At 32.0% G+C, this 25,479-nt stretch overlaps 1 protein-coding gene across 1 annotated transcript; it reads right to left on the bottom strand.

Moving 5' to 3' along the window:
* Positions 1-5,284: 5,284 nt before the first annotated feature.
* LOC148614764 (uncharacterized) lies at positions 5,285-18,410 on the bottom strand. Its single transcript, XM_088589101.1, has 11 exons — positions 18,310-18,410; positions 17,982-18,046; positions 17,557-17,673; positions 16,864-16,989; positions 16,283-16,408; positions 15,133-15,267; positions 13,634-13,759; positions 7,683-7,811; positions 7,245-7,370; positions 6,291-6,428; positions 5,285-5,359 (listed from the first exon to the last, which is right to left on the bottom strand). Exons 2-11 carry the CDS (start codon positions 18,040-18,042, stop codon positions 5,343-5,345), a joined length of 1,101 nt encoding a protein of 366 aa, XP_088445227.1. The 5' UTR covers positions 18,043-18,046; positions 18,310-18,410; the 3' UTR covers positions 5,285-5,342.
* Between the last annotated feature and the right edge of the window lie 7,069 nt (positions 18,411-25,479).

Genomic DNA, 25,479 nt, shown 5'->3' with positions numbered 1-25,479 from the left:
ATGGAATTGACATGATGCAAGAGTTGTGAATTGAATTATCTCAGTTGGGGATAAAACATTTTTCTACCAAGATACTGACCTTTATGCAAAAAGAAATATTGTTACACAATATATGGCGCATTTAGATTGAATATTCGTTGCATGTTTTGCACCATGAATCATCTCTACCATTCGCAGATTTTATATACGTATTGAAAATTAAATAGTTTTGCGTAACAGACTGGTTTTTGTTTAATATAAAAAAGGTAAAATTGTACATTGAACATTTCTTTCTTTTTATGGACTGAACATTATCACACTATGATATTGGGATGTTAACGTATTTTTTTTAATAGTTCAGCAAATAAAGTTGGTCGATTACACAGTGAATGAACATATAAATTCGAAGTTTGAACCTGCGGAGATACATGTAATAAAAATAGTGTATAACAAATCTAGTATTTAAACTATACACACGTTACTTTCTTTTACACATTGCATTTAATTCGAGATATTGCCTATTTATATCTATTTGCTACATAATAAGTGGAATCAACAATCAGAACTCATGTTTAACTTAAATTGTTCTACTATAACATTTATGCAATGTCTTACTTTTACATATTTCGGGTGATTCATTTTCGCCGTTTTCACAGTCAACTTCTCCATTACACTGGAACGTTTTCATATCCATACCTGGATATCTTTTAAAAAACCAACAGGCAGATATGAAACACTTATTTCTGTCGTTACCCGATAATAGCTGCTTTCCAAAATAATAACGCCAATTAGTCCTTTGATGTACTTTTGTGTTTGTTTGTTTTACTAAGATACTATAATGAATGGCCAAATTGTGTGATGATGGAACGTTTCCAAATTACACTATATATATAAAGCTCCATCCAGGACGAATGATATGTACATTCACGAATTGGCGTACTTTTCTTTTAATTGAGGTTATTACATCGTGTAACAGATAACTTTTAAAATATAATTTACGTCATGACAGAGTTAATTCCCCTGATAAAGTTTGCCTCAACAAAAGCTCTTTAATACCTTGAGTAACTTATAAAAAGGAGAATTTTCGAAATTTTATATATACTATTATTTCACCTATATAGGCAATTTTCAATTCAAATCAATCACTACTCAAACAAGCTTTCGTGTACATAGCCCTTTGTTTGGTTTTCTAATGAGGCAAGGTTATGCATAATTGCATTTATTTACCGCCATTTAAGCGAAAGAATGGAACACCTATTACACCGCTTTTATCTGCCCCAATATGAAAAAAATGATCGATTATGATAATTCACATGTACCCCTTGTACATTTAAAGTGAAGATAATTATTTTCCCCAAGACAGACAACAAAACCCCTGCTTAATAGTCGTGATGATTAATAAATAATTAAAAGGGGAATTGTCAGGAATATAACATTTTAGCCATTTTATCGATGCTTTGTGATATGTTTTCTTGTATCATAATTTAATCATGATTTACAATTTAATTTGATAGTTTCTGTTAATTTTGCTGTTAAGATGAATGATTGACACACATACGTCAGACAGATTCAGAAATGCTACGGCTTTCCTATTAGAAATATGAGTATCTTAAATCACTAGAATGGGCATCGTTGTAATTACAAAAAATTCGTTGTTATTACAAAAAATAAATTGAAAGCCACATTAACCAAATAACTATTTAATTTAATATGACAAGTTTTCTGTAATTAGTGTATGTGGCAATGTTATAAAAATGATAGAAAAGTCAACTATCAAGAGTACATACGAATCCTTAATGTTATGAACTCGATCTCATACCACACATGAATTTTTAACATTCCATGTTTTTTGCTTTGTTTTTGTTTTTTTTTTTTTTGTTTTTTTGTTTTTGTTTTTTGTTTGTTTGTTTGTTTGTTTTTTTTTTTCTTTTGTTTTTGTTTACGATTTTTTTTTGTGTGAATAAATTTAAAAAGTCTTCTATTAAAAATACAAACTGGATAGGATATGTTTTGCGATAATACAAAATCAATACCAAACGAATGGCAAAAAAACAAATGATCACAAACATTATGTTAAGAGTGTCTGAAATGAGTAGGAAGCATGATTAAATAGGGTATCAAACAGATAAAATCCAGACAAAATCCAATACATATTGAATCAATATTTTAAGGTGGCCATAATATACGTCCGTCACACTGTCTGCATATAATTATGCATTACTAATAAGAGAAACGTCTATTGCTAGTAAAATAGATAATTACCTGTTGTGACATGCCAAAAGTTATTGACTCTAGTCGAATCTTCATATTTCCCTGAAATAAAACTACTTCAAAATGAAAATAACAAATACCCAATTAAATTTACCAGACAAACAAAAAGGTTACAATGAATATAATTCATGTTTTGTTCCATTTCAAGTCTTGTTTCGAATAGAAATAAAATGGATGGAATTTATAAGGAAACTGTTGATGACATTGAACACATGAAATGGTCAAAAGGACCGTTAAAGCATTATATATATATTTGATCACTATCGGTAAGAATGTGAATAGTTTACTGAAAAAATCAAATTCAATGAAATGAAACACTGATAAGAGTCCTGGGGAAATCGTACAAATGACAGGGTGAATATTGATTATTAAAGTCTTTGTTTTTCCACACAATTTATATTGAAAGTTGCTGTGTTATTCCAGAAAATATCTCAAAGAAATTGAGATCTGTTATTTTTTTTCTAGAACAACAAGCTTGATTGGCTGAAAAGAAGAACGCTTATTAGCGAGTATGCTCTCAGATTTTGAAATATACTTCCTTTCGTCAAAGGTCTTGTGGATTAAACGACTTCGAAATGCCAGTAAAGCAAACTGGAAATAATACAAAATAAATATCCAAACGTTTCTGGAAAATAATTTCTCATTTTCATGTCAGATATTGGATATATCAAAAATATAAGTGATATTCGAAAAAATCTTCACCATTTTATTAAGTGATAGTTTGAATGTGGATGATAAATTAATGAAGAAAATATATTACACATTCAATTTTGTATTTAATGTAGGAAAACAATTACTGTTAAGGAAATATAATAACACGATATGAAAACTAGCATCTCTTTTATTGCAATTGGATATAAATTAGTATTTTGTTTTTTTAAATGATATCATTGACAAGAATGGTCAAATAAGCAAAAATCATCAATGAGTGCTAAAAATGCAACGAATTTGGAAGGAATTCTTAAATTCTTGATATGTCTATATTTACAAATAAAAACATTTACAATTGTTGCGCAAACAAACAAAAGCCTCCAATGGTTAATTTGTATATGAAGTAATCAACATACATTATAAACTGTAAGGTTTTCAATTTACATGGCGTACCATGCGTTCAAACAAATTTGTTATGTCAATCTATTTGATATATTACAACAAGAAGTGTATAATAATTCCGAACAATTTGTTTTGCGTCATAAGTTCATTAGTTTACACATGTAATTTGTGTTGTTTTCATCATTCACTTATTAGTACCGTGGCTAAATCAGTGAGTGTTGGGAAGGATGCTAGACTGTTAAGCTTGGGTATTAGAGTTAACTTTGTAACATACTTATTGCGTAAATAATAATGCGTTTTTGAAGAAAAAGTGTTAAAAAACATGTGTTATGTAGGTTTTATCATAAGTTATCTTTGATATTATACGTGAATAATATATTTATATTTCACTTAACCTTACCTGAAACAACAGTATGCAAATGTCCACTCAATTCTTTGCAGGCTGAATTTCCGACTGAATTAAAACAACTATTAAATTCATTAATATCCATTGGCAAAACTATTGGTAAATGACAATACAATGCTGATGAGAATTGTTTTAAATTAATAAAGCAGATAAAATGCAAATGATCGTGAGCTATATTTCTCGTCATGAAGAAAATTATACTAGAAATCATTAACACATATTAACCTTTTGGAAAATGTGATGAAAATACGATAACAAATGGACAATAATTGTCCACATTTTTTAGGATTAATTAGTTTGAATGACCACTTTTTAGTGTCTTTGTTTCCAAGGGAAATCAAGTTAACTGGGAATCGGCAATATATCTAATGAGAGTATACCTTTATACAATATAGGCTCCATAAATATCTTTTACAAAACAAGATAATCCGCATACAGCATGTCTTGGTAGATCTAAATATTGCTCCACGAGATACTACTCTATACTATCTCCAACAGCTGCCATCGACTTATCATTGATTTTTTTATTATTTTTTCTTTTGAATTCCAAAATTTAAAAACTATTTACGTTTGCAAAATTGTCGAAATGGCAAACAATATCAAAAACGAAAACTTACAAATTGTTTTAAATCAACAATCAGCATAAGAGACAAATACCGTTAGTAAATTACCATGGTAACCTTGATTTAACACCGATTCAGATGAAATCCCTTATTTGTATAATATGACATGTACTCATATAACACTTATACATTTAGATGAATTAAATAAGATTTTAGGGTCAGACAAATGACATTGAATAAATGAACAGATTCTGTCAGCAACTTTTTAAACTACATGGTGTACAGAGCTAGATTTAAGTTTGTTGTCATGATTTCTTTTTAATCAATATGACCTAGCTTTAATCTTTGCAGTGTGAAGCGAAACCGACAGCTAATCCATAATGAAAAAAAACTCTTATATGATGAGAAAAACAAGCAGTCGTTAGCACCTAACCAGATGTGCAGGTATCTGACATTGACAAGCCTGAGAGAGAGAGAGAGAGAGAGAGAGAGAGAGAGAGAGAGAGAGAGAGAGAGAGAGAGAGAGACTGAAAGACGTATTCGTTCTAAGGATAAAAAGGTGTTCCGTACCGGCTCCTCCTGGTAATAATTATAATGTTTCATGCTCACACACTTCTACTTCTACTCCAACTCAGTAACGATAACTCTATCATTGAAAGCAGACTAAGGCTTTTTATGTCACATTTTTTTTAAATGAGAACATAATGATCTTTACACTGAATGTTGCGAAAATGTCAAAATGGCAGACAATATCAACATGATTAAACTTAAAGTGTGGACACAATATCTATTTGTTTAGTGTTATATCATCTCGAAGTGAAAAAAACATGATAAATATAAGGCTTTGTCTTCTTATTGTGGTACTAGTAAAGAAGTTCAAATCCAGATAAAATCCGCACAAAAAACTGATGTCACAATGAGACCAAAAGGTTCCGCAATTTTATGTTTATTTTTGATCATATTATGTTCTTATGACGAAGCAGACAAACAACATGCAACAAAAAAGTCAAAAAAGTATTTTAGTTGATTTATTCAAGAATAGATAGTTTACAGTCGTCTGTTTAGGTCCTCTAATTCTTCCCCATCGCTATAATATAAAAGTACAATATTTAAATGTTTAACTGTTGTTTAAGTCGATATTAACATAATAATAAACAAATGCAGAATAAGACAAAATATTCATACTTGTTTGGTGCACAATACCATTACATGAGACACATTTACTTTATTTAGCCCTATACCATCAAGCAGTGTTGCAAAATCGTAGACTTTTTTTCGAACCAGGTAATATTAAACTCAAATTCGAAATGATAATTACACAATAGTATAACCTATATTTTTTTTTAAACCGAATTGTTTATAAATAGGTTTTGGACCATTCAACGAAAAGAAGTGTATCATACGAAAGAACGGAATACATTGATTACTTTTTACCGCCATAGAATTAAAGATAAATTTTTACTGCAGTGAAATTTGCAATGTAATTAGGCAATTTGATTGATCATCTTGACAGGGGATATGAGACCATAGTAGACCCTGGGATATGGAAGTTGATAAGGAACCCTACTGCTTTCCTGAAAGTTGAGCTAAAATATGAATACAATCATATTAATATATAGAAAGTCAACATCTTTTTGAAATAGAGCTTCTGAAAATCAAGAAAAATAACAGTTTTCTTACATCATGTTATCTTATGTGTAACGTCATAAACAAGACGCTGATTGTATTGTATAAGAAAACGTTTCTCTTACAGGTAAGAAGACACTCTCCAGTAGAATATATCTGTTATTCGGGATCTTCACAGGGGATACGGTCCAACATTTCGTGTTATCTTCCTATATACCCTTCACCTACAGCAGCACAGGGAATTCAAGCCTATATCTCCTGTGAAGATCCCGAATAACACATAGTATTAGGGCGGAAGTATGGATTATGGTGTCAATAGCACAGTTTTGCTCTGAAAGACTTTGATGATATTGGTAATGTCAATAAATACATCTTTTTACAGTTCTTCATACCTTTACAATAGGATAGCACTTCATCAGAACCATCGTTACAGTCTGCCAAACGCCCTGATGATCCATCACACAACGCGTAACGAGGAATACATTCAAGTCCATCATCGCATTTTATTAAATTTTCTGGGCACTGATACACTGAAACAAGATACAAAAAATTCAAAACACGAAAACTTTTTTTCCAATAGAAAGTATCTGTTTCTATTTGTATGCCTCTGTTCCTTTCTATTCCGTGAAATTTAAAGCGTACAACACTTTCCGGTCTACATATAAGACACTAAATTAAATATATCAAATGAATACGTATAAAATCATTTTGAAATTAAGCACAAGCAGGAAAGTGCGAATGATAGATAAAATGGCCTACGATGCATGGTTGTTTTTTTATTAACCCAATATTTTTTTCAGTGTTAATTAAATGAAAACATTTCTTAAAAAATAGTAGTTCATAACACTAGAATATATCGTCCTATCAAACATCTTCATTTAAATATATAGCGTATCCTCTCCTTAACTAGAATACAACGTTGCTACTTACAGTAAGCGTAAACGCAATTTATATGGAAAGCATTCGACAGAATGATACACACATCAGGGGAAATAATAACCTCAACGTATTTTGCTTGCCATTTTTTGTTTTAAATATGAAATGCAACACTCGGTTCTTGTTTTGTTTTGTTTTGTTTTTTTGTTTTGTTTTTTGCTTTTGTTTTTTGTTGTTTATTTTGGTTGTTGTTTGTTATTTGTTTGTGTTTTTTTATATCGTCTTTTTGCTTTTTTTCCGCCATGATGCAGTACGAGTTTCTGATCCTTCGATTTCTGCACTTCCTTTTTCATATTGAGAAAGTGCGTATTTTAATTTTCTTATATCCATTATTTAAAAAAAAACTGTGGGTTCTCTTCACTTAATTGTTACGAAAAAACATACAAGAATTTGAAATGTATGTATCTCACTTGCACATTTTTCTGGAAATTCATCAGACCCGTCTTTACACGTAGCTTTGCCATTACAAAATCCGTATTTGTGCAAACACTGAATTCCATCATCACATTTATGGTATTCGGCACCACATATATATTCTACAAACCAAAACAAAACAAACAAACCAAAAAAGTACATAAATATATTAATAGATAACTGAACAAATATATCACAACACACGTATCAGATTGTTTAAACCGGACAGAAATTGCTTTATGCCAACTACGGAACATTTAATTTAGAATTAAAGCAAGCATAAATTAAAACTAAATATATTCATTTTTTAAGCAATTTCATGCTGGAGTATTGCTCTACTTATTAAATTTTATCTATGGACAATATGAAAACAAATACTGGATTTAGCTTTCTTTATTCTACAGTAAACATATCTGATATTTGTAAGACCTTACCCCTACAAAAAACCTCGTTTTCATCCGCTCCATTTTCACAATGTATTTTTCCATCGCAAAAATCACCATAATATACACATTGGCCTGAGTTATTACCACACTTAAGAAAAAACGGCTCACATGGTGTTGCTGAAACAAAATTTAGACATAAAAGTAGCTGTTGATAGTAATAATCTGACAGAATTAAGTCAACTCTTAATAGGTAAGTATAATATAAAGTCCCCTGACCTCAATTGAATTTGAGCTATTTGGAAAATTCATTCCTTAAGATTCATAAAAAGATTAAAGGTTATGAACTCTGAACCACTTCTGAAATAATATGGGTGAAAGTAGATCCTGTCTTTATGAAAATGGTACGTACTTCGTATACTTCTACTATACGACTTGTACTTTCTTACATAAGTTCACCTCCATCAAAAGAAAAAAGAACGGATATGGTGAAACGCAACAAATGCACAAGTATATAACCTAGGGACAAAATAGTAAATAAACATCACCAAAAGGTTTTCAGCAAGTGTAAACACACCTTTAAGTTAGCTCCCAAAGGCCCCGACAACAATGCGATAAAATCCAGCGTTACAGAACAATGACGGTTCTTCAAAATAAAGTGAAAAGTAAAATAAAGCAATGAAAACACATTAATGATCAACATCTCTAGATATGGACAGGCGCGTGTTTGCGGACGGGTTAAATTAGACCATCCTCCTTCAAATACTGGAATAATTGGCCTGAGAATTACGAAATAAAAAGGTAGGCATTTGTTACATTAGAGTCAGACATTTTGACCCCTTGACCTCCATTTGTTTATTTTGTGCATTTATCTGTTAATCTCATCATGAATGCTTTTCTGTCATATTTTCCCCAGTTTACTCATACATTGAAGCCGGATCGCAATTTCACGTTTACATGGCCTGTTGTGCAAAGTAGTCGTGTCACAATATACGACACTTGTAAACTGAGAAACGCGAAATCACTAGAGCGGAAACTCATTTTTTTTATTTCATGAATCATTAACACATACATGTAGCTCTCATAAGTGCATGCAGTGCATGATATATACATTTGCTTGTTATATACATGTATGTAAATCATAATTTTCATGTGAAATGGCCAAATGAAGACCCATGAGATCTTTAATAGAACTGATTTTAAAAAAAAGCATGTCAAATTAACATTTACGTGTAAGTATTAATATATGTAGATAGAGTATTGGGGGTTTTATAAGGACAAAAACCAAAACTTTTTTATTTATTTTTTTGTAATTTTAGTTGAATACACTAGAAATAAAGAACAAGTCAGTGATACAGAATGCATGATGAATCAGACCATAACAAAAACAGACCTTGACAAAATCGGTCCATGGCGGAATCGGACCAATATATTTAATGTTTATGATTACTCATTATTTAAGGATGCACGATTAAAAAAGGATTTTTTTGTTTGAAATTATAAAATGAAAATAGATTTTTGTGAGTGATTTTCTACAGGGAGTGTATATATGTGTAATATAAAGTCCCTGTTTTCTAGTAGCATATGCTGTTTTATTTAAAACTAACTGAAAGGTATTTTAAACATCCTTGACCTTTAAATTGGCCCTTTTAATGAAAGAATATTAAAACTTTCTGATCAGGGACTCCCTCTAATATACAATCCCTGTTTCCTCAATCCTCAATCATTTCAGACAATGAACAAGTTGAACAAGTGCTACCCCTGGAATACTACCCTGTTAATATTGAATTTCACTCTTTATTGTTTAATTTACATTGTTATTGCTGGATTACTATTTGTAGTATAAAATGTCATTAGAACACACACATGTACATTTTTTCATTTATGCCATAACTTATGGTCCAATTTTGGTAATTGTCCATTTTCGTTTTGGTCTGTATCATCCTGTCACCACTGAAAAATGTTTTGATGAAAATTGTTGAAAATTAAAAACAAAAATGTTTAGGTATTACAATTAATGAATGAGGGTAATATTAGAGCTTGGATTAGTAATTATTTGAGCCCATGATTGCATGTTAAAAGCTGTGACCTGTGAAATATTATATTGATTATATGATATGATTTCAACATAGAGATGTATCTAAGTAGATGACTGGGTACAAAGAAGCATTTATATTATGTAACTTATCCGAAGTACTAGTGATAATGTTGTATTATTGTTAAATTTGAATGATAACTGTACTATTATTTGAATGAAATAAAGAATGGTGATAAAAAACAAATGACTTTTAATAGGTTTTGTATCCCTGTTAAAACTGTGGAGGTAAATGTACATGCAGAACTATACAAAAATTCAGGAAATATCTAAACAAAAGAACGCCCCTCATAAATGTCATTAACGTCTTAACAAATATTAAATATGTGAAGAGGGAAGTGAAAAGTTCCGTTAGAAATGGTCACAATTGTGAACAGCAGGGTGACAAAAAGGAGTAAATTTTTTATAGCAGAGAAATTAATACGTGATATTTTATTTCAAATATACTTATACAAATATACTTATCTCCAATCTTCACGACTTTATGTGGATGTTTTATTTTTCAGTGGAAGTTGCATGTTTTGAAATAAAATATCATGTATTAATTTTTCTGTTCAATTTAGGAGCTCTGCCCTGGTTTGTTCCAAGATGGGTTACATGAAGCAAATATTAGATGGAGTCTTGATTACATGTGGATTGGCCATAATAGAAGCAAATTTTTATTTATTTTACATGCGGCACTGATTTGTATTATTTTGGGTTAAAATACTATGGCATCGATTATGGTAACATTCAGAAGTATTCTGGCAAGGAATTTAATCAGCCTGACAATTTTCTTCATATAAAATTCCCCCTTTTCTGGTTTCAAAGAAAACTAAGGTGTTGTACAAAAACTTTTCTTTCAAGTCTATAGTTGTTATAAAACAGGCTGATTGGGAGAGGGTGGCTAGCTGGCAGAGTTTGGAAATAAATATAATGGCCTATACCTTTTAGAAAATAATTAATTATTCTGACCTCAGTCCAGATACTATATACGGTTAAATGAAAATAAAAAACTAAAGTAATCTTGCCCAAGTGCGGTTGAAAATATATTGCCTGACCCACAAAATCTCCCCCTCCATTTCCGAGTCAAATGATCGCTCTCTAATATACAAAACTGTTTTGGGATATGTCATGAGTGAGATGTGATGGGTGGACTCTATAAACAAGCTTTTCCGTCTTTTTTATCCAAAACATTTCCTCATAACATTGCATAAATTACTTATTGAAAAGTCATTCACATGTGGAATCAGCTTATTAGAAATAATGCTTGTTCTTCATTCTTGATGCTGACACATTTCACTGCCGCTGTCGTAGCCAATATACAACTACTAAATATGGTAGGTTCAAAAAATAATACTCCCCATCAATATCAGCCAATCGGCGTCTGTTTGCAGAAGTAACTCCCCTTTGTGCGGAAAACACCTAGAGTACCATTGTGACGTAAGTAAGGTTTTCTGTCGGTGACTTCCGAGACAAAAGGGCCATTTTGTAATGTAAACACGGCATAGCAACATAACAAACGCTGTATATTTTTAATTGCCGATCTATGGTCGTATTATTGCGGTCGCCAATATTGGCAAAACGCCCTGAGTTCGGAATTATGGAATTTGTTTGCGTCAGGTCAGTCATTTTTGAGAAATTTCAAAATTTGATGTCGCCGGTTGTACAAATGTAGGTGAACCAGAGTATACATTTCACTCAATTAGTCTATATGTCATGGTCTTTCATGATTATTAGGCTGTATTTGTTTGGTTGGAGGGGCAGATTAAACATCTTTATATTATTTTTAAACATCATGAATTTCATTAAATGAAACAGGAAAATAATACGAATCAAATTCACCTGAATACCGTGCTCGTTGTAATTACTTAAAGCAAAATTAACTTCAAAGTTGTCTACTTTTGAAGGTAATCCCTATATGTGACGTTAAAGTGTATATTTGTAAGTGAATTCCAGAATTAATGAAAATCATAACAAAAACGCCCTTTGAATTACAAAACAAGCTGGAAGCCAAAAAAGAGGAAAACCCCGTTTGCATGTTTTAAAAAGCGGAAAATTTCTGCACAGTACTTGCTAATTCATTTTAAAGAACTATCTCACATTTATACCACAAAAAGTCCAATTGCCTCTCTATGAGAATTGGAAATTTATCCATATACCATTTTCCAAAAAGGGAATAGATGCTATTAACATCATCAATATTTTTCATCGTTAACAAAAATCCACTATATTTCAAAAATCAATCTGTTCCTATTGTCTCTTAGAGCTACACCAAGACAATAAGTAGTAAAATTTTCAACCTTAAAAAGACATTGCAGAATTTAAACATTGGGGAATACTTTAAGTCCCTACCTCCTGACATGTGACTGTGCTGTTGAAGATAATGCCAGGTCATGGATACAGAGAGAGAAAAGAGACAAAGAAGCAGAGATCGAGTCCTTAGCTTTCCTGATTGAATACGTACCATCCGATTTTTGGTACGGAATCGTATTGACTATCTCAAGAAAGTCCTTATTCAATGATCGTGAGGCACTTGAATGCCTTTCCTCACTACTGTCCCTACGGACGGACAAAGCTTCAAACATCATGGTATTTACTTGTAAAGCCTATTACTTCAATGGCCTTATTAAGGAATTGAGCATTGACTGTAACATCACAGATAATGCCACATACAATCGTACTGCTTTTAACAAAGATGAAATCCTAAACATCCATAAGTCCCTTATGTCTTCTCTTCATATCGAAACAAAATGTGAGGATTTACCTCACTTGATTGGATTCTCAAACTTCATTAGAATCCATACAAAGAAAAGCATATAGCTGGATCTTCATCTTGTTCTATGAAGGAGATGTCAATTAACCTTACTAAGAGATTACCGAACTCTAATCCGATCTATAATTAAGTCAAGTCAAAATAAATCTGGCAAAGTAGATATTACATATACAACATCGGAGCAGCTGCTACCGCAATTGTCTTGACTTGGTACAGGCAATTCAAATTAAATAGTGGGTAAAATCTAGGTTTTACAGTGCGATTAACCTCCATTGCAGCGTGAATAAATCTGTGGGTATTTTTAGTAGGCTCAGTTGTTATATATCAAATTGTTGAATTAAAATAAGAGTTATCAAGGGAACCAAGATTATAGCGGTAATCAAAAGAATGTAATCCAGGGAAAAAGACCAGACATGGAAAACAGACATACACAACAAAGAACATAAATTAACTAAAATCATACATACAAAATAACAAAAGCAAATGAGCTACTCGGACTCCACTTAAGACTGGGAGCATGGACCAGGTGCACCGGTAGGGTAAGCGTCCTCTGCTTTTCGAGAAACACCCATCCAGTTGCTCATAAAAAGTCAAGTCCGGGGTAGACAAACGAGGAAAGGAAAACTATGACTACACCATAACGTTCCACGAGTTCATGATAACCACCATAAAACTTCTGTAGTGATGACTTCAACATAGCCTTGTTCCAGAAGCATATATGTTAGAGTTCTAGCACGATACAAAAAGTCTGTGTAGTTTCGACAAGCTCTGGCATAACGTAAGAGTTGTGATATGAACACTCCATACGCAGGTGCTGAATGGATGTTGCCACAGATGAAAGGAAAGTTGACAATTTTGAATGAAAAGTCGTCACGTTTGTCGTAAAGTTTGGTCAATAGTTTTCCTTTACCATCGATTTCTAGGCATAGGTCAAGATAAGAGGCTGACTTCACAGTGTCTGTAGTATCCTTTATCTCAAGTTCTTTGGGATAGATTTGATATATCAAATCCCCGCAATTAGGATTGTTTAAAGATAATACGTCATCTATATAACGGAAACTGAGATTAAAGGATATAGCTAAACTATATTCTTACTTTCGGATCAGATCAGCTATAAAGTCAGCCTTAAAAAATACTACCATAGCAACATACTTTTGTAAAATTCCAGATCTTCATCAGAACCGTCTTTACAGTTCATCTCACCATTCATAAAATATTGCCTTGGAACACATTGTATATTGTCCTTGCATTTCACAAAACCAGATGCACAGGTAAAATCTAAAATTCAAAATAGTTGTGATGTTAATTTATTTAGTAAAGAAAGAATAATCTAGGGAACAAAGATTCTAGCGAAATTAAAAAGAATGTTATCCAGGGACAAAGGCAAGACATGGAGAACAGATACACACAGCAAAGAATATTAAATTACCAAAATAATATATATACATACAAAGTTACAAAACTATTTGTTTGTTCGTTTGTTTGTTTGTTGGGGTTTAACGTCCGAGCAGCAATATTTCAGCCATATCCAGACGATTAACATGAAATTGATGATAAAATGAACATGAAATGATGATGAAATGAAAAAGGGATGGGACACAAGGACAATGGGGTCGACAAATTTTGATTACCACTGGAAATAGGGAGAGGTGGGTAGGGTCGGGGCCCTATGGTTTCTACTCCGGGAGAATACCACTGTAGGGTTCTTTAACGTGCCAGGAACGTGGCATCTTTCCCAACACGGTGCACCACTATGGTTTGCGGTCAGGTTTTCCATATTATAGCCTGACAACCCCAGCATGTAACACACCAGGGGTACCCCATTCCACCACCTGTGGCACACATCCCAGTTGCTCTGTGGGCAGAGCGCCCTAGCCCCAGGCTAAGGTTCTGAGCACTATTTAGTCGCCTTTTACGACCAGCTTAGCGCTGCTGCAGGCCTATTCTTTTTATACCCGGACCTGCACGTGGCTACAAAAATAAAAGAGCAACCCAGACTCTGAAAAAAAAAAACTGGGAGCATGGACCAGGCGCACCTGTAAGGTAAGCGTCATCTGCTTTTCTAGAAACACCCGCCGAGAGACGTCAATCTTGTAGTCAAATTACCCTGTTCGAGACGCCTGATTTTAATAATTAATAATTCTAGCAAGGTTTGAGTAGTAACGGCAAGTTCCGACATAACGTAGGAGTTGAGATATGAAAACTCCATATACATATGCTGAAGGGGTGTTGCCACGGATGAAAGGAAAGTTGACAGTGTGGAATAAAAATCATCGTGTTTGTCGTATAGTATGGTCAATAGTTTTCCTTTACCATTGATCCCTAAGAGTAGTGTGAAGGTAAATAATGATGAATAATGATGAATCCATTTTCTTTTTAAATTAATTATCTCCACTATTAACCCAATTTTTTTGAAAATCTATTTTTCCGTGAAGTGTTTGACTGTTGAGTTTTTCTTTATTATTTCATATTTACAATGTTCATTGTTCAAAGTGCTCATCTTAAATCTACAATAATTATACAATATGAAATCGATGGCATACAATGTATTATGAATACAGGCCAGACATGTCATATGTACTAATATATACATGTGGTAATTAATTGAATGTCAGACTCTTGTATTTATATATATAAAGGAAGATGCTTACCTCTACAAAAACTTTCAACTTCATCCGAACCATCTTTACATTTAGCTAATGTTTCCGATCGATCACACCAGAATGCTTCATTCAGACACTGAATGCCATCAGAACATTTTCTTTCTCCCTCCTTACATCCATAATCTATCAGATAATATTTTCTTGTTAATGCGTCGTAACGGTACGTAACAGAAACAAAAACTCGATAATATGAGTTTATTGCTCGAAAACTGTAGTTAGCGGCCGATAAACCTTGTTAATCGCAAGCAAACTATAGTTTACGACAGATAATCTTAATTTAACAATATAACTATAGTTAGTTGTGTGCTAATTATAGTTGGTCTACGATAAACTGCATTTCTGGTGTACTTACTACAATTTACGATAGGAAACCAGGGTCTACAGTAAAACTCTATTTATCGGCGAAATCAGTGTTTTACGATGAAATTAATCATTGTCAGGCCGACTTGGTTACGACGAAGATGACTGGTCACTTGTGATCTTGAGATCAAACGAGTGATATAGAATGAAATAGAATAGAATAAAATATTTTCCAAATTATAGGCCCATAAAGAGCATATAAATCAATTACACTGATTGATGTAATTAAGTTACAATTGTTTATACTTTCAAACTATCATTAACGGAATTCATATTCTCAGAATAACAATTGGACAAAACTTTAACTTTTAATAAGTATTTTCCAAACTAAAATAAACGAATGGCTGATGAAAATACATAAAATAAGTATGATTATTATTATCGATCGTAAACTATAGTTTGCGTGTGATAAACTAGGTTAAGCGGCCGCTAACTATAGTTTACGCGCGATAAACACAGATTATCAAAATTCTGTTACTGTTGCGTGCCATATTTCAGCTCTGACACAATAGATAGTTAAAACTGCTTCAGATAAAACAGGCTGACACAATAGATTTAGGATTTCACAATCGTCTTGACAGATTTCATCACATAGTTTCTATTTCAATCATCATGAACAGCATATGCATATTAATGACTTGTTTTAATTTTGTTTGCCTTATAGTATAAATCATCATTTCGGCAAATATATTCAGTTATATATCAATTATGCAACTTTTTACATCAGTTGGTAATTTTTGTATCGTTGACAATACTATCGATTATAGCATATTTTTACCTCTACACATTTCCGGTTTTTCATCTGACCCATCACGACAGTCTACCTCTCCATTACAAGTTTCGACGAAAGCACATTGGAGGCCATCTGGACATTTTTGCTGACCAGAATATGTACAAGTAAAGTCTGAATAAAAGAAAATTACAAAGATTTTGAAATAATATGCATGAACATTATATAAAATCAAGGAATCAAACCTCAAACGGAACTACACCTTTTACTTTTTTCAGAAATTAACAAGAACAAAATGAAAACAAAATAGGATGAGAGAAGGCATGATTAATTGTTTTGTTGACATATTTCCTCAACATTGTTTCCGTTCATGTTTTGAAATGCGAAATTATCAAACGTTAAGTATATTTTTGAAATTGTTCACATGTAAATCTGAGGATTTGGTCTGATTAAAAGTAATTTTGATTCGTACAACGTATAACTGAATTGAATATTCCTCTACCGACTCTTCACCGTAGGACAAAAAGCATTAATCTATCAGCATACGTCTTTTAAAAAAAACATGAGAAATATATTTTACTCATTACCTTGTTGAGCTTCTTTACAATGTTCTGAATTTGCAAACTTACTTTTACAAAACTCTACAGATTCATCTGATCCGTCTTTACAATCAAGGATTCCATTGCATTTACTGATAATTGCACACTGCAGTCCATCTGCACATTTTTGTCCATAGAATAGCTCACAAACATAATCTAGAAATATTAATATGAAGAGGGTAGGATTTTGGATAAAAGAACTCCGTGTCTTACACCAACACGGAATAAATAAATAAATAAAAACATTAAGTTCTACTATGACTGTATAGTTGATTTTCTTAACAATGTTTGTTTATGTTTCTAGTTGAATTTCTCACAAAGTTCAAGATCATCTCAAATTTGTTCAATGTTTTACTTTCGACAATAATTTTAAAATGTCACAGCTATTCACTTGATGTGTTCACATTATACACCCTACACACTGAGTTTATGTCTAGCGTTAAAGAAGGTCGTAAGTTGAATGAATTGTTTCTCGTTTATATTCTCTTATTACATCTTAATCTTAATTGTATACATATATATGGTAGCATACACTAATCGAGAAATAAAGGACGTCAAATGAGGACGTCTGAAAGTGTTAGGAGAGGCTGCACACTATTTTGTATGTTTTGAATCTTATGTTCAGTTATTCGCAGATATTTATTTAATCCACTCAGTTAGGGTTAATAGTCCAACCGGAATTAAAATAAATACTAATTACTACATAAGACTGTAATTCCGTACCTTTACAAAACTCTGCTGATTCATCTTCCCCGTTGTCACAGTCTTTTTCTCCATCACATAGAAAATATTTCGAATCTGAATCTTGGAACACCCAACAGTTATTGCGCTCTATCACTCCTTTGAAACAAAAAATACTTTAAAAATATTTAGAAGTAAAGAACGTGATACTTGTATCGCACGTTAGTCACTCATCTGCTTTCCCTGTATCCCTTGTATCACACGAAAGTCTCTTCCCGCTTTTCCGATAGAATAGTATTATGTAGTTTTACTTAATTTTGTATCAGTGACTCACAACATTATTACTTGTAAAACATTGCAAACCAAATATATATAAAATATTTAATATCCTTGCTTTACAATAAAGACATTAAACAAAATCATTAATGGAGGTTGAAATGCAACTACTTCGAATGGAGGATGCATACCTGTATGAACTAATGCAAACAGAGCCATACCCAGATTGAGTGCAATCAGTCTGTCCTTCATAACTCTAAAATGCACAATGTACATATAAATGTATAGTTTATTTGTCCATTCTGACATGAAAACCTTTACAAATGTAGTTTATACAGTGCCTTCTAAAACTACTTAACAAACAAACACTAATTGATACAAAGTTAACAATATCTATGCAAAATTCGAAAAAGTCCGAATTAAAATTAAAAATCAAAATTTTAATTCCTAAGGAAAAGAAAGCTGGCAAATTTTGAGACATACGCCATCCAAATATTCAGGTATAAAGTATAAACTTACTGTGTTCAATGTGTAGGTACAAGTAACCAGTTCTTATGTGACTTCAATTAGATTTAACCCTCTATTTATACAAACACGAACAAATGTCAAGTATGAACTTGTAATAATACAAAAGCACAATTAGTATAGCGGATTTATCTGTTTAAAAATCGATTTCAAGTGTAAAAAGTACAAAAACCGTCGTCCATGACGTCGTACCAAATACAACAGAGCTAATTTACAGATGTCAAATTGGTACACGTTCACAGTTTGTTAAAACAAAAAAAAACTTTGTAAGGGTACAAAATAATGAATTGATGCCAGCAAATTGTTAATAGAACTGTTTGAAATGTTCAGACTAAATCATCAGTAATATTTTTAAGCAATAAATCACTGGCAATGCAATAAACGTGTAACAGATGTGCAACATTGTTTTATTGAAGTTCAGTATAGTTGCTACATATGCAACATATAAAAGCCATATTTGGCAAGGTTAAAAGAAAGAATATGGTACAGACTTTCGCAAATTTGAATACAAATGTAATTACCAAAGTTCGTGTGAACTTATCAAAAGAATCTGCAGTTGGAAAGTGTGATTTAAAAAAATATATTATTAAAAAAATGTATTTTGAATGATTAACAAGAGAAAAAACAGTACTATGGGTAATATATATTCAGTACATCTATTAATAAGAATTTTTTTAATGAATGATATCGGCTTCTCATTGATTGTCTATAAAGTACCTGTCTTAAGAGGATCTTCTATACAGATAAAATTTGAAAAAATGAATTATTCTAATTCAGTACGCAGGAGCCACAGCAATAATTCAGAAAATATCTAATGTTTCAAACCAGCATTTGTTAATGGTATTGCAAGATAAGATAACAGTTTGGCAAACCATGTAGACACCTTTTTGATATAACAGTAATATATAATTTTGTTTTATTATAAAATTAATTACGTTGGATGAGGTAAATGTTATGATTTATTTACAGAGAGATCTGAAAATGACCGGGGCCATATCTCGATGATTGATAAATAATGATATTATTTGAAATCCAAAGTCATATAATTTACAAATAATTTATAAATTATGTAAAAAAATAATAAAAAAAACAATGACCTTTCTAGTACTTTTGGCGTCTTTAGTAGTCAAGATATTATTTTATTCATGTTTATATTATATTTATGTCATTCTAAGTAACAAACCTTCTTTTACACCGTGCTCAATTATTGTAAATTATAAGTGAGGGGAACGCGATAGGTTGAAATAAAGCCGTTTTAATAAATCGATCTATTATAAATAGCGATGTTAGAATAAACTGTACGGTTTTACTTGATACTTGATATTTGAATACATATTGAACCTTCACTAGTGATGAACACCTCGCGTGCCCCTTTGCGCGGCGATCATCATGATTTACAAATGACCATATAGCACCAAATTGAACCAATAAAATTATAGTTGATAATGTACCTTAACATCTTTAATGTAACGATTTATTTAAAACAACGTGTTTTATATTGAGAATTATTATGAATTTCATCGGTCAATATAATAACTAGCTTGGCACCTTTTTATGCAGACTGAATTATCAGATACACAAATGGGAAAATTCAAATGTATGGAAAATAAAAATACAAGTGATATATATTGAAAATTTTGATATGCTGTACGCATGTTTCAAAGAGTAAACTCTTATTAGAAGAATAAGAATCAAATTATAGGTACTCTAAATCCAAATATTAAGTGTATACAAGAAGTACTCAAAACCAAAACTATCGAAATTGGAATTGATTACTATTATAAACAAATCTGACTTAATTCGGAGTCAGATCAGACAATTTTGACTACTGGGTTGGTGAACACCCCAGGGCACCAGCAGCATCGATAAAGTGGTTATCAATTACAAGGATATCAATCATGTATTTTGCAAATTTAGATATGGTGTACACTTGTATTAACGAGGAATTTTCCTCTCACTAGCAGCATTAGAAACAAATATGTAGGAAGATCTAAATCCAAAAATTAATTGTATACAATAAGGACTGAAAACCAAATCTATCGAAATAGGAAGCTAAACTTACCACCGAAAAGTTATACCATGTGCAATACAGTGAATGAAACGTTATGTGTCTTGACTTTTTATACAGCAAATGTTGATTTTTATGACAAATAAGATGTGATAGAATTAATGATATTTAAGTATCCTATAGTGAGAACATGACAATGATTAACGATGAGTGATCTTGTCTGTCCCTACTGAAACTGACTAGACAAAGATATTGTTGGCGCCATGCTTCATTGAAATACAGGGAAAATATTCAAAGCATGAAACAGATCCACACGATACGTAATTGGAAAACAGATTTAGAGTTTATTGGTATTCTAGCGATGCCTACAACCTTTATATTGGGTTACAATCATAACATCATGTAAAGTGTACAGATTTGTTTTCAAGAAATATAGACATTTCATCTCCTGCAGTATTAACGTTTTGGAAAAATAACTTGAAAAGTGATTAACTTCAGTTAAAATAGAGGACCACCCTTATTATTTTTCAAATAAAAAAACGATATCTTTTCATGTTTGATTGATAGAGAATATATTGCATTTTATTAAAAATCATACCTTGGTGGATTTACCCAATCAGCTGTAGCAAAGTAGAATTGTATTTATTGAAAAATAATATGCTTTACAAGAATTCAGAAGCAGTGAACCCCGTTTTCGTGATTTGGGTTCAATAAATCAGTTTCCACTACACAGCATATGTATCTATGTTTGTGTGTATTGTGTTCATCGTATCCTGCAAACTATATGGCTTAATATTACAAATTGAATTTCTCCTTATATCACGAATGGCTTTTTTTTTTATAAAATGCATATCCATAAATATTACAATTTAAAAGCAGACACGTAGACACGTAATATTTTTTTGAAAATCTTCCATCGTCACTTGCAGCAGTGTGCTAATTAATTATTCATGAATTGTAGCCATTGTTTACTTTTAGTGATCAATTTATAGCCACAGTATTTTTACTATCCACCTCCTTCCCAAACTTGTAATAAACTAGTACTTTTTTTATTTCATTTTATTTTTTTTTCTCTTTTTCTGTCTTCTTTTTTTGTGTTATGGTAAAATTTTGCAGCGATGTTTTTTTTTTTTATTTCGTCGATACAAGAAGATTGTGTTTTAAATAATGAACTGTTATATGCTTTAATAGTACGGGCCATAGTGATAGAGAATTTGAGCGGTTTTCTGCCCCTCATCTTTGATTTTCAACTCAGATACTATTCATAAGGTAGTTATGTACTTTCATTATTTTACAATTTAGGTTAGTCTAGACTTATTGTAAATTGTTTTATACAGTTTTGGTTTGCTGATGTCCTTTTGATATTTAGTTTTCGTCTTTTTATAATAAATGGCCTTTTTCAGTTCATACATTGTGTTGTGTCTTTTATAAAATCAGAAGTTGTTCAAGGAGGGAAGGTGACAAAAAATATTCATTTTAAATGTGGTGATCATGACGTGGTTTTCATTTTGATGAAAGACGATGTTTATCCAATTATAACAAATATAATCTTGTTATTGAATTTTCATTGTATAATAGCAAAATGTCATCTGTAAAAGATAATCGTACCACATTTATCACCCCAAATTGCGGCCAATTTGTTCAAAAGGAATTTACGACAACAACGACTAAAGGTTCATCGTTTAATGAGAACAAAATTATATTGGACTGGTCGAATCGTATGTAATATATTTTATCCAATATTTACAATTAAACTAGGATGACTCAAAAATAGATAGAAGTAAAGGATATATAATATCTTATGGTTCTTCATACACTTTAAAAACATTATACATCGTTGTTTTTCCAAAAAAGATGGTAAACCTAGATACAATTATATAGTTCTTGGTAGAGATTCCTCATACTTTGTAAGAAATAATTCAAAATCATCTTCCAAATATACAGAGGAAGATGTTTACAAAATGCTGGAATTTTTAATCGACAACATATTTGTCCAGTGTGATGGACGTGTTTTTCAACAAACGGTCGGCATTCCAATGGGAACAAATTGTGCTCCTTTGCTTGCTGACTTATTCCTTCACTCTTATGAGGCTGACTTTATAGCTGATCTGATCAGAAAGAAAGAATATCGTTTGGCTAGATCCTTCAATCTCAGTTTCCGCTATACAGATGACGTATTATCTTTAAACAATCCTAATTGCGGGGATTTGATACATTGCATCTACCCAAAAGAACTTGAGATAAAGGATACTACAGACATTGTGAAGTCAGCCTCTTATCTTGACCACACTTAGAAATCGATGGTAAAGGAAAACTATTGACCAAACTATACGACGAACGTGATGACTTTTCATTCAGAATTGTCAACTTTCCTTTCATCTGTGGCAACATCCTTTTCAGCACCTGCGTATGGAACGTTCATATCACAACTAATACGTTATGCCAGAGCTTGCCGAAACTACGCAGACGTTTTGTATCGCACTACAACTCTAACAAATAGGCTTCTGGAACAGGGTTATGTTGCTACTAGATTCAAGTCATCACTACAAAAATTTTATGGCCGTCATCATGAACTCGTGGATCGTTACGGTGTATCCATCTGCGCCAAGAAAACTGATTTGTTCAACGTGTCATAGTTTTCCTTTGCCCTTTCGTCTATCCCGGACTTGACCTTTTATGAGCAACTCGGCTGGTGTTTCTAGAAAAGCAGAGGACGCTTACCCTACCGGTGCACCTGGTCCACGCTCCCAGTTTTTAGTAGAGTTGCTCATTTGCTTTTATTACTTTGTATGTATGCTTTTAGTTATTCTATGTTCTTTGTTGTGTATGTCTGTTTTCCATGTCTAGTCTTTGTCCCTGGATTACACTCTTTTGATTACCGCTATAACCTTGGTTCCTTTGATTACTCTTTCGAAAGCTCGAACAAATAATTCAATAAAAGCAAAACAACAACAACAAAAAAAAGAAAACATCAAGCAAGAACTATATTCTATGTGTCACAGTTTGCATTTACATGAGTTTTTTTTTTTCAATTTGAAGGAAAATACTATGTTATTGTGCAGGTCATAAATATCAAAACTAATGTGTTAAATGTTCATGAAAATTAGATTGAAACAATACAATTTCCTTTTCTTAACTAACTTAACTAACCAATCGCGATTCATAGATAGGGAATTTGAATTGTTCGCGCCTATTGGCGCCACCATGATCGGTTGAGCTTTGACGTCACGAAGTCGGTTTGTAAAGTGAAATTAAATAGGTAATTACGATGTCCAAAGAAATAGCAAATTTTGGACTTTTCTCCTATACTTTCTACCCAAAAAAGACAGAAGAGATTGAGGTACAACATGTAATCAAATATCAGACAACATTGACGAACAACGGAATTTCCAGCCAGAAGACAAGTATGTCTAAGGAAAATCTAATGGCTACTTCCGAAGAACGTTCGTGTTGCCAGTCAAAAATGTTTTAGAATATTTCTCTTTATCATTCTTGTAATTATAAGCTTGACAAGACAACATGTTTTGGTGATCAGATAAACAGTATCGTAGAAATATTTACGGAATATTCTTTGTTTACATAGTATTTGCAGTACTTGTATCTGTACCAAACCGACTTAGTGACGTCACGAGTCAATCGAAAGCTATCGGTAAAAATCAATAAAGTCAGCTTATGATCTTTCTTCAGACAGGAGAGTTCTGCAAAATGGTTGTACGCATATATTTTAAAAATTTTAACTCACTTCCGAATTTTCTTTTTATGGACTAAACAGCTTGATATACTTGGCAAATATATGCTAAAAGAGAACGCAAATGAATGATTTTGACACATTTAGGTCTATCAAAAATGTTTGAAGAGCAGAAAATGCTTTATTTTAACTGAAAAATAGTTGTAACTACATCTCTCGAAAAAGTGAATTTTCAGATGTTTTAAATTTTATAACGAAACGGTTTAGTGATTTGTTTACTTACAATGACCAAGAAGCACAAATGCGGGTAATTGGCACATGCTCATTGCAAAGTGACCCGATAATTTCTTTTATCAGTTTGTCGATCCAAGCATAATCAGCAAGCACACAGCAAAGGACTTTTGCTCAAATTACCGATAATGTTTCCAAGAAACTATAACTGATTATCAGAAATAAACACGCCAATGTAATATTTTTTTTTATTTCGGCATGCTTCTTTAAAATTTCAAAAATTTAGAATTTACCATTTAATTTTGACATTATTCGGTTTTCAATACATTCCTTGTACATTGCCGGCGAATTTTCCTGATGAAAACCACAAGCCTCATTGAAATCTTATTATATGTACTTCTTAAATAATTTAGAAAATCTGTTCGTGTTCAGCATAAACTGTTGGTCAAAATCTATCATAGATTAATACACTCATATTGCCTTAAGATCGGAGGAGTCATTTAAACAACCTTACCTGAAAGTTCAACGTTGCAGTTATATTTTGACAAACAAACAGAATTATGCCTCATTATTATCAGGCTTTAAAAGTATGCATGTCTGTGAAAAAGTAATATAAGGGTTAACTGGTCTATTCTGCCCTGAAGTCAAAAGTCCAAAGGAAACTAAGGGAAGAGAGTAATGTTTCTTGGCTTTCTGACAATACTTTTTAAACTACAAACAGTATACTCAAACGATAAAAAAACCTAATTTTAAAGGTACTTTATCTTAAATAGTATCTGCACTTTCTCAATTGAAAACATAGTTTTACAAAATTTCAGCATTTCAATATTCAGGGCTTTCATTGTTTCTTTAATACTGAGATAGCATTGTTAGAAAACAGGCAGAAAATTCAGTTTAAATATACCAATAAAAATCATACAAAGGTCTGCAATAACTCACCTGGGGAAAATGGGTAAAGCGGGCACATGTTCTTCACATTCCATTCATCTGCGTTTTGTTTTATTTATTTTGTTTTTGTTGTTTTTTTTTCTGTTTTTTGATTGATTTCTTTTTTTTTGTTGGTTTTTCCAACATCAAAATCAAACGTCTGAAAGACAAAAAGAGAACAAAAATCATTATTAGGGTTATTTGTAATGTCACCCTCCAGACAGGGTTAATCCTGCAATGGGTCGGTAGAATCTTGCAATTAAGTTTTAGTTTTCATATTCGTCTGACTTTAGTAATGGACAATGGACTT

The sequence above is a fragment of the Perna viridis genome, chromosome 6 (assembly GCF_037379345.1).
Source record: "Perna viridis isolate PV_CMFRI_1.1 ecotype Kerala chromosome 6, ASM3737934v1, whole genome shotgun sequence".
NCBI classification, from domain to species: Eukaryota; Metazoa; Mollusca; class Bivalvia; order Mytilida; family Mytilidae; genus Perna; species Perna viridis.
This window is presented reverse-complemented; position numbering and strand designations above follow the sequence as displayed.